This window comes from Caloenas nicobarica, chromosome Z (genome assembly GCF_036013445.1).
Source record: "Caloenas nicobarica isolate bCalNic1 chromosome Z, bCalNic1.hap1, whole genome shotgun sequence".
Taxonomy (NCBI): domain Eukaryota; kingdom Metazoa; phylum Chordata; class Aves; order Columbiformes; family Columbidae; genus Caloenas; species Caloenas nicobarica.
Window position 1 is genome coordinate 106,983,557 of NC_088284.1, and position 15,622 is coordinate 106,999,178.

Below are 15,622 nucleotides of genomic sequence, written 5' to 3' on the forward strand. Positions count from 1 at the left end.
AGCTTTGGGCCTGAAATAAGGAAAAAATTGTTGGCAAGAGCTCCATTTGTTCAAAATGTTGACGTGAGATGGTGCAAGCGTTGGAGATGCTCCCTGATGTTACGGGCTGCAGTTACCCTGCTTTTCAGCCAGGGCTAAATGTTGCTTTTCTCTCTGCTGTCGTCTTCGAGTGTGACAATTCCTTGATTGTCAGAAGAAAAAAAATTGATGATAACTGTTTCTAAATGTCACCTGCTCACAGGAACAAAATGAAATGGTACTTGAAGTGGATTGTGGAGGCTCTCATTATACCCGGCTTCCTGGATTAGGTAAAAATCACTAGCAGAAGTCTTTACCTTCTGCTGTAGGAAGGGTGATGTGAGGGACAAGTGGGATTTAAGGAAAGCATTGGAGGAAAAGGAAAGTTTTTCTTGTATGAGCTGAGAAGCTGCTGCAGGAGAGGAGCCAAATGGAATGGGAGCCTGAGCTGCAGGGAGCAGTTAGAAGGGAAGAAACTCGGAGATCCCAAATGATGGCTTGAATCCTTCATACGCCAAAAAAAAAGAAGGAAAGGGTCTTCAAGTTAGGGTAAGAATATTGTCTCAGGAGAGTTTAATGCATGTTTCTTTTTCATGAGTTGTATTTGTGAGAGTGGCACCTTGTGCTTGCTTTTTGCCTCATGTGTTTAAAAGTAATGCTACAATATTTTGGCTCCACGGTATTTTGGGGAGGAAGGGGAGAGACGGAGCCAAGGAGCTCTGTGGTTTTTTTTCCTTCCTTGTATATGACGGACTTGGGCTGGGGGTGAGAGCATTAGCTGAAGCGTACCAAAGAGTAATAGAAACCGCTGGGTTTTATTTTTCTCTGCAAATCATCACTGTACTTTTGGCAAATGGCTTCCAAATAGTGTACATGAAGCAAAGCGTTTACCGAAGGGATGGTGTGGCTGGGGGTTGTAGGAGATGCTGAGTTTCTGGCTCAGGTGGGGATCCCACCGCAGGGATGCTCCCTGCCCACAGGTTTGGAGAGAGCAGCGTTAGGAAAACCTGAGCCCCAGCACATTCTGTCTTGTCCTTTCACCAACCCGGGGAGGGGGACTGGTCAGAACACAGTCTCTGGCTCTTCCATTTAAATTTGTCAGTTTTGAACACAACTGCCCTGTTTTTCTCATGCATGCTGGTCACTGAGAGAAGAACAGAAATGATTTTATGGAATTTAAGAAAGCACTACAGAAATTCTCTCTATTTATTAGTTTAAAGCTTATGAAAACAGACAAGTGCAGTGCTTTTGAGATAACGTTTGAAGATCTGCCTGCCTCCTTGGAGCTGAATAGAGGGCTAATGGGAAGATTAGAACAATAAGCTTATTATATTATTAGTAGTGGGAGAATTCTAAACCCCATTTGTTCAGTTATGGCCCCTTCAATATGCTTATTTAGGTTCTTGTAAATTGTGATCAGTAAATTAGACGTGCTGCCCTCACAGCTCTAGGGTTAGCTTTCAAGGGACTTCCTACATTTTTTTTTTTTTTAGTATTTATAGCGAAATCAAGAAGGGAATTAGTCGTTTGATATGCAAGGTTGGCTCCGTGTAGTGGATGCTGGCTGCATTCTGATATCTATCGCTACTAAATGAGAAACTGGTTGTGATGCTGCAGCGCTGCTGTCTGAGCAGAGTAATCTCCGAAAAGGCTGAGACTGTAACCGCGTTATGTGCTATGTGATAAAAATGGTGACTAACACCCTTAAAATGAACACAGGCTGGGAAATGAGACCACTGTAAAGTCTCCAAAATCCAGCATATGTTGCTAATAGTTATCTGAGGTAACACAAGAGGGATGTAAAATCCTCAGTATCACCTTCTCGGTACAAATATCGTCTGTCATTTCTTTCTGTGGTGGTTTTTTTCCTCCTTTCTTTTCTCAGTATTTTGCCTTGACAGTTTTAATGTTGAGCATTTGGTACTAAGCCCAATCACCTAGCTGAGTCATCCAAAGCCTGTTCTTTCTTCTTTTTGCCTTTGTAGATGGGCTCTAATTTGCATCACGCAGAGACACCATTTCCAAAAGAAACACCTCTTCCCTTTCAGCTCATTGACCTGGAGATTTCAGCGTGTTTGGGAAACAGGCTCTCCAGCCCTTTTCAAGTGCTTTATATATCTTTGTAATTTAAAGAGCTTTTTGCCTTCCTGAGGAGTGGTGTCTGTTTTTTCCATGCAGATAAATTGTGTATTTGTTGCAGTACTTGATCATGCAAACTCCAATATCCTGACCATATTGTCTCCATTTATTTCTTTTATCTCTCTGTTTAATATAATAGGAATAGGGGCTGAAGCAAGGAAACATATGCAGCAGCATAATAGTATATTGTTTGAAAGCAGTTGTCTTCCATTTCCAGGGTTTCTCTTTGAAATGTAATTGTCTGCTAATACAACGGGGAAATATTACTGCAGGAGGGATCACCACAGCATATACTTGTGCTTTTAGTTCACCTTACATCTGTATAGTATTTTTCAAAGAAACCAGATGCCACCTAAACCAGTTAAATGTATTTGAGATACGTTTGCAGAAGTTGTGATGGGCACATTGTCACCGAATGTGGAAACAACTCCAAGTAGTGCCAAAAACAAGAAACGCCGTGTCCCGTGTGTAATGCAGCAACAACAGAATGACAATTGCCTCGTGTAAAGTATCTGGTAATGAAGGCAGATAATGGAATTCTTTGCAAAAGCAGATGCTAACTGGCTCCCCAATGCTAGGCAAAGAACTGAAAAGTGGTACCAGCTGGAGGGGAGAAAAAACAGCTGAAAAAGGCATTAAAAAGATGATGCCTTAGATGCACGTTTGTTTAAGCAGTAAATACTTGTTTAAAATAATCTTATGAGATTCTTATTAAGAGGCAAACTGAGAATACGATTACAGTGTGATAGGAAGTCAGCTGGATGCCCGAAGGGTATTTGTGTGCAGATTGGCTGAGTAACGCAAGGACGCCGGTGGGAATAGCGCGTTATCATTCACACTGGCTGGCTGGCGAGGACGGCCCGCCGAAGGGTTTAATTGCAGGAGGTGGAGCTGGCAAGAGCCAGAACCTTCTGTTGCTCGGGGAGGAGGCAGCCGGAACTGCGAAGGGAGGCTCCATTGGAAAAGCAGGAGTATCTCTGTTGTCCCTACACGTGTGAGTACGTACACACAGGCTCGTGTGCCCTCCCACCGGGCTGGAAACGGCGCTCGGCACGTGGCGTCTTCGCTGTTTCCTCTGTAGTCGCCCACTGCTTCGCTCCAGTCACCTCAATAGTCGCTTCATAAATGGATGTGATAATTTAACAAAGCGCTTAGTCCACACGAGAGGTTTCCGTCTGGTTTAAATATGGATTTTTTTCAAATGAAAGCGTGCAGCAGGGAAAACCCTTTAAAGGAAAAAATAAAAAGAACCACACAACCCTCTTGACACATAAAGCAACTTGATGACCCTTGGAGTTGGTCTCTGTTTTTTGCTGAGATACATTTTTCTTACACAAAGAATTATTTCCACAGTGGGGATGACTGGAGGAGCAGGAGCACTGACCTGGGCATCGTCTCACCAGGTTTCCAGTCCTGGCCCAGTACAGGCAGACCAGAAACTCTCACTGGGCTCTGTTTCATCCCAGGCGATCGCCCTAACTACTCATTTTTGAAAGAATAAAATTTACTTTTGGTTTCAGCCCAAGGTGGAACAGGAACATACACATTCTTCTGAACAGCTGACAATTTTTCCATGTGAGAAAACGCATTTTGTGCTGCTGTGGCAGGAGGAAATGCTGCCGTTTACAGATGTACTGATGCAGGGAGCCTGGGGAGGCACATGGCTGTGACAAGAGGCTGGAGCGACGTGTCCACGTGCACAGCATCCCAGAGCTGCTCCTGCGCCAGGCTCGTATTGGGGAATTTCAAGGACTTTTACTAACAAGCAAGAAACGAGTTTCGAAGCAGTCTCTGAACATGTGCGGCTCCATCCGTACGGCGTTTAAACATGTTTTCTCCTTGTCTCTTCGCCTCCTTTCTCTGTGTCCCAGTTCGTGTTGCTAAAAACCTGCTTTAGATGTGCACTTCGCTCCTCGCAAATGAAAGTGAGATGTCTTGTCCCTGTAAAACCAGCAATGGAAGGAGCTGTGGCAGAGCAGGGATCAGTCAGCAGCACCCTCCAGAGCTCTGATCCCTTATCCACAAGAAATCCTTTGCTTTATCCACTAAGAAATCTCTTTTCTGCCGATGGCCTGTTCTTAATATTCTTACAGCTGGGATCCGCTGCAGCTGCCTGCTGCGCTGTAATGAGTTGTTTGTCTAATTGTGGTGGGCAGAAAATGTCTTAATGCTCTTCAGGTCTGGACTTCGCTTAATGGGAAAAGAACATTAAACCTCAGCGGTGTGAATAAAACACTGCGTATGTGCCTGTGTCTGCTGTGCTTTCAGAAGCACCGTTTTCGAGACCTTTCCTTGCTTGCTGTTTTTCAGCAGGAGGTATCCTGCATACTAACCATAAAAAACACCCCCACTTTCCAAATTCAAGTAGCAAATCATACCTCTAATTACATTTTGACCCTATTAGGTAAGAAATATATTAAAGGACTATGCAGCTACATGGATTATCGTTTAATGCAGCTATATGAATTTTTGGCATGTAATTGATAGTAACCAAATGAGTTTTCTAATTTTTTATGATGTTCTGATTTTGTGCAGACCTCTGTTGGGCTTTACAGCTTTCCAGGGATAACATCTCACCCTTAGCACACACTCCCAGGATTTTAGGCTCAGGCTCCAGGCCACCGAGGATTTTGAGTGTGGCAGGAAAATACCAGCCTGTAAATACAGCGACGGGAGAGCCGGTTCTTGGCCACGTTGCTCTGGGTGTAGATGATGCTCTTGGGTGCATCAGGGGTTGGAGACAGGAGAAAGGACCCTCGGAGAGGAGACCCACTGGGATCGAGCAGAGTTTGGCTTATTCATGGGGGCTGCGGAAGGAACAATTCCACTTCATCTTTCTGCTCAGCAGTTTTTTATTCACTTTTTAGTCGCTTCCCTCTCACCTTCCCCAGCTCTGTCCCCTATTCCTTGTTGTCATGGGAACATTCACTACAGCGGTTAAATCATACTGTCAAAATATGCTTCCCCAGTAGGATGGTAGTAGCTAATATTGATCTACCTACTGCTGCTGACTCAGGGATATGGCTCAACATATAATATCTCTTATTTCTCTTCTTAATGCATAATGCAGCAGTTTCTTTCACCTTGGGCTCTGTATAAAGGTGACATCCAACCACAGCAAAATACCTTGACTTGCTGGTTTTTAATGTGTGGCCCAGCTGAAGCATTCGATGCAGATGGTGTTAGGAAGGTGGCTTTAAAAATCTATCAAGGACAATCAGACAGGAAAAAAAAATTACCCTTGCTGAGACTGACCCTTGCAGCAACAGTTACGTGTTTGTATGTCAGTGGTGAAAAGACGTTCAGATTAAACCATCAGCGCACACAAACACACAGCATGCTCCCAATAACTTCTTAAGTATATTGCACTCTGTCACAGAGATGGTTGAAATGTGGATGAAAGACAAATAACTACCTTAATATCAAGTGCGGCTGCATTTAAAAATGGAATCAATCATATACGTTGTCACTGACCTCTGCTTTGAGTAATCATCTGCACAGGAGCATATCATGTTAAGCAGAGCATGGTAAGCATATTCCTGAGTCACCAGAAAGAAGCAAAAGATTCCACCTAGAGACATGAGTTTGCAGTATGTTTGCAGCGTAAGCATTTCAGTTTCCCACAGGAGTTAATTAACCAGCTCTGGCTTTATGAGAGTTTCCTGAAGTTGATAGGGTTTTGTAAAGTAAGGTTGAGGTGCCTCTGGAATGCCCTTGTTTATCCTCTTCTCAAAAAACCATTGGTTTAGAACACGCCTGTTGTGCAAATAATTAAAATAGTGCAGTTTTAAAGTGAATAGTATTTGCAGATGATGCCACATTTTGCTGTGTGAGTGATACGGGCACAGCAAATGGTATTTTAGAGTCTGTGCTGGAAAGAGTAAATGCTGAAAAGCCATCAGTTTCTAGCTTTTTTGTATGTGTTCCTGAACATTTGCATGCAAGTTATTTTATGTTTTAACTCGTCTCATGTTTGATCTTTCTAGAAAAAATCAGACAAAGATATGCAGATCTACCAGGAGAGTTGCACATCATTGAGCTCGAGAAAGACAAAAATGGGCTCGGACTGAGTCTTGCCGGCAACAAGGACCGTTCTCGTATGAGCATCTTCGTAGTTGGTATCAACCCAGATGGACCTGCGGGACGAGATGGGAGGATGCACATTGGTGATGAACTTCTAGAGGTTGGTGTTTCCTTTAACTACTAAGGAGTGTTTGTATGGAGAGAGGGAGAGGCATATGTGAAGCCATCGTTTGCACCTTAAATAAAGCCTGCAAATGGAATGAGGTGGCTGAGGCAAGGAGCTGCGCTGATTTATGCCAGCTGAGAACTTGGCCTTTGGCAGGTAAATGTGTTTTCAGTGAAATAAAAATCATTGGCCTGTGAAAACTGATGTCTTGTCTGCGAAGTCTGTGCTCTCAGCATGTTCACAAGCTACGCTTAGGGAGGGACTGGTGAAAGGCAGGAGGGGACAGTAAATCTGTCCTTGTAGTGCATACGTGGTTTCACAGGGAAATTCACACCTTACGTTAAAAAAAACCCCAAAAACCAACAAAACCCCCTCAGAGTTGCCATGTGTGTTTTTACAGATGACAGGGATACTCCCCATCCTGAAAATAACATTTTCTGCTGTAATCTGTTTTGATCTGTCGTAGCTTAAAATACTTGTTTTTTTCAGTCATGTCTGGCACAAGTTCACCTGCAAGGCAAGAGAGCTCAGTAGCAAGTATTTTGTCTTCACTTTTTCTCCTGTCTCCTTGCTTCACCTTCAGACTTAAACCCCGGATTTCCTACATTTCATCTTGATTTTTTTGGCTATTGCAAAATGACACTTTGCTGTGCTACCTGCAGTGGTTCCCCACGTCATGATTGCTTCAGTGATTTTAAAAAATCAGCCCTCCCTGGGGATCTTTCCTTTAGAGAGAAGCTTTCACTGAGGAGCGGGTATATGCTGACCTACTGCTCTCCATGGGTGGTGATTTTTTGATCTTTCAGCAGCTTGCTGTGCCATCAGAGAACCACCTATTTTCTCACATTTCTTGATTTGAGAAAGAGCAATTTAACTGCCTGGGGATACCTTGGGAACACTTGGAATTGTCTAAACATTCGTCATTGTCTAACAGTTCTGTAATTATGGGTTTTCAATACACATAGTACAAAAAAAGACTTGTTTTGCTATAATAATACCACCATCTGAAGTTTATTATTTTCTTTTTAAGTGTGATAAATGATATGAAGGTCTATACCATACTGGAGTAGGGTAGGAATATTACTTTCTTCTTCAAGTTTGTGTTCTTACTGTTGCTGGCACCAAATTCTAATGGGGGGGGGGAGTCAGATTTTGGGTGTATACCAGTTGAAAGGACTCATGGTGCTGTTGTCCTCTGTGCATATCATAGAGCAGGTAGTTCATGGTGGAGGAAAGGCAGAGACTTTTGTATTGATACTTGTCCACAAAGAAGGATCCATTGAAGTTTTCTCATACCTCATGAGTTATTCTTTGCAGCGTTTGTTTGATCTAATGTTAAGTATTGCTCGCAGGACTTGAAAGATGCACCATCTGTGATTAATCACATAGATCTTAAGCTTGGGTTTTACATGCACGAGCCATGTTATAAGTAGTGGTGGCGTTGCCCTAATTCTTCTCTCTGTCAAGTTGGAGATAAAATGTTGGTGTGGTTTTTTTTTTTCTTCGGTGGCAGGAAAGTGATGTTTACCACCTCAAAAATGCCAAACTCCAAATAAACTGAAGTTCAAAGAGACTTTAGTAACTACCTCTCTTGTTTACCTTTGCAGTCACATTGAAAGTGTGTCACCAGTGGGCAGAAGTGTCATTACTTTAATGAAAGGATGTGGTGATCTCATAACGGTCCCCAGTGAGTCCGTATCCAGTGTCAAAACATCCTGTATTACAGAGGAATGGGTTGTGCGTCTCCTGTTTGCACTGGTGGTCAATTATTCACAGCTCTGCTTTTTTGTCTTTTAAAAGCATTTCAGTGTTACGTGGATGGCATTGAAATGGAACTAACGGGCATTTACACTGGCAGGTTTTTATTTCAGTAACCATTATGTTCAATAACTAGGTTATTTCAGTAACCATTAGGAATTCTCATATCCGACAAGTGCACAGGCCACCGAGGTGGGATTATCACAGAATAGTTGGGCTTGGAAGGGACCTCAGGACATCATCTGGTCCAACCCCCTTGCTCAGGCAGGGCCACCTCGAGCCACTTGCCCAGGTCTGTGTCCAGATGGATTTTGAATATCTCCAGTATGATTTCATGCCACCAGTGGAGCAGTCAACTGGCTTTACTTGCAGCGTCTTCTACAACAAAATTAATGGCAAACTCAAGCATTCAGAAGTTAGGAAATGACAAAATCTAGATTGTTCGGTTTTCTCCATTTGAAGACATAAAATTAAAGCCTGTGAGTGTGGTCGTCGGTCACAGAAGCATTTTTCTGTCCTGGGGTTTCTTTGCCTTGTTCAGAGACTTGGGTGGACAATCTTTACTGATGAAGCAACTTCTCTTCCTTTGGGTCGTGCTTCACTCCGTGTAGGAATTTAATTGCTCTGCCTGCAGACTGAGCTGCTGGCCATTGCCCACTGCTCAAATATTTAGTTATTCCATAGGTAAAAAAAAAAGCTATTTGACTTCGCAACCACTTCATTCATGGTCATTTGAGGCCATTTTCCCCAATATTCTCATCTGTTCAGCAGCAAATAGACATACCACCCTCAACCCTCATCTAATTGCATGTTTCAACTATATTTGCATCTGCATTTTTCATTACACATCAGGTTTGAATACTAGAGAGTATCAGCAAGAGAAGAAGTTCACATCTTAGGAAGCCTCTAGCATTTCTGCTCTGTCTTGGGGTACCTCCATGAATCCTCTTGGTTCATGTTGAGCCTTTAAAACCGTGGCTGCTGCTTCAGTGTGTGCAGATTATTCCTCATGGCTGTTGATGGGGGGTAAGGTTAAGGGGACGGAGATAGATAGATAGATATTCTTCATTTTTCTTTTGGAGTTTAATTGGATTCAACTGGAGGATGTGGGGTGCTGCCAGACTGCCTCAGCTCCTCATTCATAGACTCTTTCGTCACTGAATTGATGAAACATCATTTCACTTCCAGCTTCTGCAAACAACAGTAGTCTTTTGGGGGCATGATCCTGGCTCATCTTCAAAGTCAAGCCAGCCTATACGTTGAGTGGAATGCAGGTTGCATTAAAAAATTGTATGTAATCATTACTTTTTTAATATGTCTTCTGCGATGTATTTTGGGTGGGTCTGTTGCTGGAGAAAACAGCTTTTTGAAGGAGAAGGTCCTTTCATCCCTCTTGCGTAAGTGGAGGAAAATTACTTGGGTTGGAATTTGACAGAAGTTCTGCTTTTCTGTCCTGTTTTTCCCAGCAAAGGAACCATCTGTGGTGCTCCTGCCTCGCGCTCTTGCTGTGTTAGTGCAGGTGTCTGCGCTGCTTTGGATGTGATTAGTCCGGGCTTAGTCCTGAGCCTGACTGAGCCCAGCATGTCCTGCATGTGGCTGTACCTGTGCTGTTAGACCCTGCTGCTCGGTTGCTCTGCGGGGCTCTGTCCTGCTGCTGGCTTTTATTCACACTGCATAATCCACCCTGTTATTATTATTATTATCATCGTCTCTTCATAAGAGAGTCGACTGCGCTCTGTTAATAAACCGAGCTGTTCAGAGCCCCGTTATGCTGAATTACAGATGCTGGGATTTTCTGCCGTATTCCTGTCCCTGCTTATCTTGCTGAAAACGGGGCGGGAGGTGGAAGGAAGCCGCTTGTTTGGATGTTTTACTCTGGGAGGCCACAGCACTTCTTAGAGAACGAAAGCCGGTCGTCGTCCAGAACCGCTGTGCAAGTTTGCCTGTTGTCCATTGCATGAGAACCAATTTTTTTTTTGTTTGCTTTTTTTTTCATTTTTGTCATATCTCAAAGCCAGAGGGCTTTTCTGCTAAACGTATTTTTATTGCTCTTTTAAGATTCTCAGATGAATATAAGTAATAAGATAATAGATACGTCAATATTGTGCCCAAGTAAATGAGCTACCCAGCCAAATTCACGATGCCACAATGTGAGGAACTGGTGTTTTATTCTCAGTTTATTTGTTGAGGGATTATTATTTTTTTCCTGTTTCAAGACAGTTACTTTGGGTTAGGCAGGTGGCACTACCCCTGAAAAGGGACAGTAACATGAACATAGAAAGGTAGTGCAGTTTTTGCAGGAAAATAGATTGGGGTTTTCAAGAGTCATCTTGAATGATTAACTCCAGTGGTGATATTTTGTTTAATTCCTATTTAAACACAATAGTTATAGCTTCTGTTCCTGTTCTCAGATTCATTTACTGAAGGTAACGCTGAGGGATAGTGTCCTTTTTGTCTTTTAATAGGAGGATACAAATACTTTTTCCGTGTACTTTGTGTGCAGGTTACCAATTAAGGTTAGTGTTGGGCGGTGGTTTTTAAAGCTGCAAATAAGTTAAAGGTGTAATCAGAAAGCTGGTTGTTCCTGAGGACACAGGCAAAGAAATAATTGTTATAGAAAGCCATGCTTTGGGGTATCATTTAACTCGATTTTCATAAAAATAAGATTATACTATTTTTATGATTTTCCATTACTGTCACATAGTAAAGTCAATTTTTGTTTGTTTTTTTTAAAAATCCATATCTAATGTTCTCGTCTGCAAATTAAAGTTTGAGAGGCAAACAATCCTTTAAATTTTTTTTCTCTTAGTTTAAAAGTTCAGGTTTCAGTGAGTTTGTACTTTCTGCTACTTTAGTGTGTGAAACTCTAAAACAAAACTTATGTTGGGGAAGGCAACAGTACGTTTGGGATACGTGATAAAATCTTCCATAACCCGGTGCAGGATTATATTCAAGCTTGAACTTGGTGTGCTGACCTGACCTCATACCTGTAGTATGTTTTATCTTTCTCTGTTCTCTCCTGCAGTTCTAAGAAGTTATATAAAGAGACATTTAAACAAGACTTGAGATTGATTTAGAACAGTTTATTTCTTTTGCTTAGTCAAAGCTTTGTTTTTCTTTTTGAATCTCTTAATGAAAAAAAGTAAAGCACAGATTTATAGGTTTTGACTCCCAGAGTACTATTTGGTTAGTCTGATGTGTTACTTTATTTAATTTGAAAGATTTAAAATGCTGTTCCTTATGAAACCCTAGATGTTCTCTTTTTTTGTTTTATTTAAGTAGGCTTTTGTGCTTTGTTCGTCACTGTGGTATCTGAAGCTAATGAAACATTAATTTACGTTGCAAAAGAAAATGACCTTTTTTAAAAACAAAAAAAAATACTAGCTGTAATAACTTTGTGGGACAGTCCAAAACCTTGTGGAGATATATTACTTTGATTATCCTTTCATTTTAGTGTAATTAAATAATTATAACTTACAGACCTAGCTCACAGCTAATTAAATTTTGGACTATTTGATACATCTACTGGATAGGATTAGTTTAGCTAGAGTGAGGACTATACATTTTAATCAAAGAAGTCTGCTGTTTAGAAAAATTGATGATAATTTAACTAAATCCAAACAATTTGCAAAGCATACTGTATTCCCAGTGAATAATTCATTTCTGAACTTGGAGAAATCAAGTCAACAAAGTGCTGAAAGTTTCAAGTCCAGTTTGAAGCCAGAATGCAACCGAGCATTCATTTTTGCCACCAGATTTTTATCTCTGATGAGCAAAGTCTGGCCCTGGATGTTGCTTCTTGTCCTGTCTTTGCAACCACGGCAGCTGCAGACAGCCCTGTGTTAAACCCCAACAAAAATTGGTGTGATTTCCTCGATGCTGAGCGTTTCACGCCAGCTCAGGCTCTCGTGGACCTTTCTTGGTTCTCTCTGTACAGCAAACAGCTTGGTAGCTAAATGATTTGTGCTTCAGTCTTCATGAATAATCAAGCGTTAGGGGTTTTATTCTCATCCCTGCGTTGTCCTTGTTTAACTGATGAACTTACGTGTTGTTTCAACCCATTGAAAATGGGAATATTGCAAAGTTGCCAATATGACCAAATAGCTTCTGTAACACAAGGCTGTAAGACTTGGCCAGTTATTCCTTGTTTGAATGAAAAAAATCTTCTAAGAACACAAAACCAAAATCCAATACAAACATTTTCAGTAATCAGAAGTCCTCCTATAATCACTAGTTCCTGGGTTCCATTATCATTATGGTTTTAAACAGCATTGGTCTATCAAATGTGAATGTAAATATTACATGGTAAATAAAGAACGGAAGGAAAAAATTGTACTATTGAAATGAAACTGGCCGTTCACTTTGGAAGAGTGTATGATCACTCCAGCCCCAGAGAGGTGCATTAATCTAATCAAGATGCTTGGAGAGAGGATTTTGACAGAGTTAAATAACAGATTATTCTGCACGCCTGAAAACTTCTGGTGCTTGCTTAGATGGCGAGACATGGGATGAGCTGAACCGTGAACCTGAACTAACATCATGAATTCAAATACTATCCATTACTGTTTCTTTTTCTTCATCTTTAGATTTTGCCTTCTCTTTTGGACAAAATAAAAGATGTTAAATATAGCTTTTGAATTAGTTTCCGTGTTCCTGTTCGCAGATGTTCAGCTGTAGGTAAATAATTGTTTTTCTTCAGAACGTTATCTTAATGCTTATTCCAGCCTGAATTGTCAAAGCTGAAGGAAGACAGCTCTGGTGATCCCTGTGTCGGGGAGGATTCTTTCCTTCACCACCTTGCTGAGCGTTTGCTTCAGCTTAGTTTTAAATCTGAAAATCATCAGGGTACAACTAAGAGGCTGCTCAAGGATGTTGTTAATCTCCTTGACTACTTTTTTTTTTTTCCCATAACACTCAACTCGGCTTTTACTTTATTTATGCTTATTGTGGTATTCATGTCTACCTTATGTTCTGCATATGATCTTCATACCTGTAGTTTGTGCGATGCCTGAGCTGAAAGATGAGCATCCTCTTAGGATACCTTGGAGGGGACCTGAAGCCCAAGAAACTCGGGCATCGTGGGGCAGATGAAGGTGGAGCAAGGTGTTGAACACAAGGCCTGCCTGTGAAATGAATGAAATGCTTTAAATATATCCCATTTTACACTAGAGGTTATTTCTGTGGTCTGATCCTGAGTATGCTTTTGGTTGGCTTGGAAGTAATTACTATATTCATCTCAAAAATGTTGTTGTCCTTGTCAGAGTCCCACTTGCTGAGCATGGCGCTGGGAAGCAGCAGGTGTCTTATTTTCCTCGAACTGGGAAAAGACTTTAATTTCCTACAGAAAGAAAAGCCCTGAAGTGTGTAGTCTATTAAAGCCAAGCTATTTCTCTCTGAAAACTGCAGCATTCGCTTGTAGGTGGCAAAAGTGTCCCAAGCACTTGGTGTCTGTTGCTGTGCTCAGGTGTTTGATCCATCACAGTGAAAGCGATGTGGCATGTCCTTAAGTGTCCCTTGTGTCCCCATGGCTGTCAGTTCTCCTTCCATGGAGCTGAGGAGTCAGCACAATCTTAACAGCAAGTTTTCCCAAACTGCCAGTTGCCTGGAGGTAAAGCGTAGGAGAGTCTGGCTCAAAATCTGTGCTAACCTGTGCTGTTGCCATATCTATATAATTCTTCTCAGATCAAGTTGGTTTCCAAAAATCTGGAAACAACACTTAAAAATCCATTCTATGGATCTATGAAAAAGAGTGAAAGATTTCTCTCATTTGTGGCTTACTAATAAGCCTAAATTAGCTCTGCATTGGTTCCTGGTTTATATTGGTCTAGAATAAAACTTGGAGTGTTTTGCTCTTAATACGGTATTTTTTTTCTTTGATACATTGGAGTCTAAGATGATGAAAATATAACATTTTAAAATCCATTCTAAGGCTGCAGTTCTGTGGCCCATTATGAAATCAGTGTGAGTAGGAAGATGTTCTTAAAATCACATTAGGATTTGTCCTTTCAAAAGGAATGAGCAGTGCCCGTCTCCTATGTGCTTATTGTATGATGTCCTTCTGCAGCACATCTGTGCCCGAAAGAGGCTCTTAGTACCTCAGCTCTGGTATTTCTGTCTCTGTATCACTCCTCAGACAGGTATATCAGTGCAATATTGATATTCCTGGCTGTAAGACCCTCAAAAGATATCCAGTTTCTGTTTTGCAGACCACATTACTTTTGAGTCTTTTTAGCCCACAGTAAATTTGGAAGTCTTGGTGGTGTAAATTAAAACGATATGTGCTTCTACGCTTACACTAAAATGTGCATTTTCTTTTAACAGATAAACAATCAGATATTGTATGGAAGAAGTCACCAGAATGCTTCTGCAATCATTAAGACTGCCCCATCAAAGGTCAAACTAGTTTTCATACGGTAAGAACAGTTCCCATCAAAACATTTGTTTGCACTTTAGCCTATTACATTACATATTTACATATTTAGCCTGTTTTGAAAATGCTGAACTCGCTCATTTCTCTTTGAAGCAAAATAAACCTTTTCCTTGACTATTTATCTCAGGACTGTTGAGGAGTTCTCCTTAATAATGTAAAAAAAAAAAAAAAGATCTAATGTCATTGAATGCCTATTTTAGGGGTGTCTGCTGAAGACTTGTCCCTCTTGGGTTTGCAAACACCCGAGAGCTTCTTCCTCTACAACTTACTGATGTGCTTTAGGTTGGTTCTGCCAGCACGAGGACAGGGTGGGCAGGAGGGAGTGAAAATGGGGATGTGGATGGAGCACATGGAGCATGGGCCAGGTGGGGGTGCACAGGACACCTTTGTGTGGGCGTCAAAAGAGGATTTAAAAGGTGAGCTAAGGCTTATTTGTACAGAGGGGGAACCTGGCTTTGACAAGGAGCACTGGGATGACTGATATAGGAGGGAATACACTAAAAGAACCTTTTGTCTGCATAAGAATTACACGTGGGCATCTTTTCTTTTTCACCAAGCATGGAAATGTTTCCTCTTAGTCTGTATGTGAGTGAAGGACACCTGCATGCAGTCACTCTGTGGTTCGGGAGGTGTTACTCTTGTGACCCTGAGCAGGAGGTCTGGGAAGAAGCTGTCCCTTTCCCAAATCTCATACATACTTTAATAAATTAGAATTTCATAAAGGCATCTATCCCAGCTGTGACTTTCATTGGGCACTGATACCCGTGCTGTTTCGTAATGTGATCTTCCCACCAACAGATATATCATACTTGATATTGTTTTATATTCTTTGCTCACACAAGCTTACCTGTGAACAATGTCCTAATCTGTGGGCGAATGCATGTAAGTGTGTACATTTCCTCGCATGGCTCTGTCTGGTACAGCATACACAGAAATGATGGAAGAGCAGCATTAGCGCCATGAGGAATGAGATGCTGTGCTTGGCAGCACAGAGGATCTGGAGGAGATTAACGATCTTGCCTGCAGCTCCCGCATTACTTTCCCCAGCTATTGAAAATTAAACGTCATGTGCAACAACTCACTCACCA

General features: G+C 41.6%; 1 protein-coding gene across 4 annotated transcripts in view; it reads left to right on the plus strand.

Moving 5' to 3' along the window:
• Positions 1 to 15,622, plus strand: part of PATJ (PATJ crumbs cell polarity complex component) — a 151,010-nt gene that overhangs the window by 85,743 nt on the left and 49,645 nt on the right. For all 4 annotated transcript variants that reach the window (XM_065655636.1, XM_065655634.1, XM_065655637.1 and 1 more), the window contains 2 exons: positions 6,144 to 6,340; positions 14,426 to 14,517. In XM_065655636.1, coding sequence (XP_065511708.1) covers positions 6,144 to 6,340; positions 14,426 to 14,517 — 289 coding nt within the window. The remainder of the gene's footprint in view (positions 1 to 6,143; positions 6,341 to 14,425; positions 14,518 to 15,622) is intronic.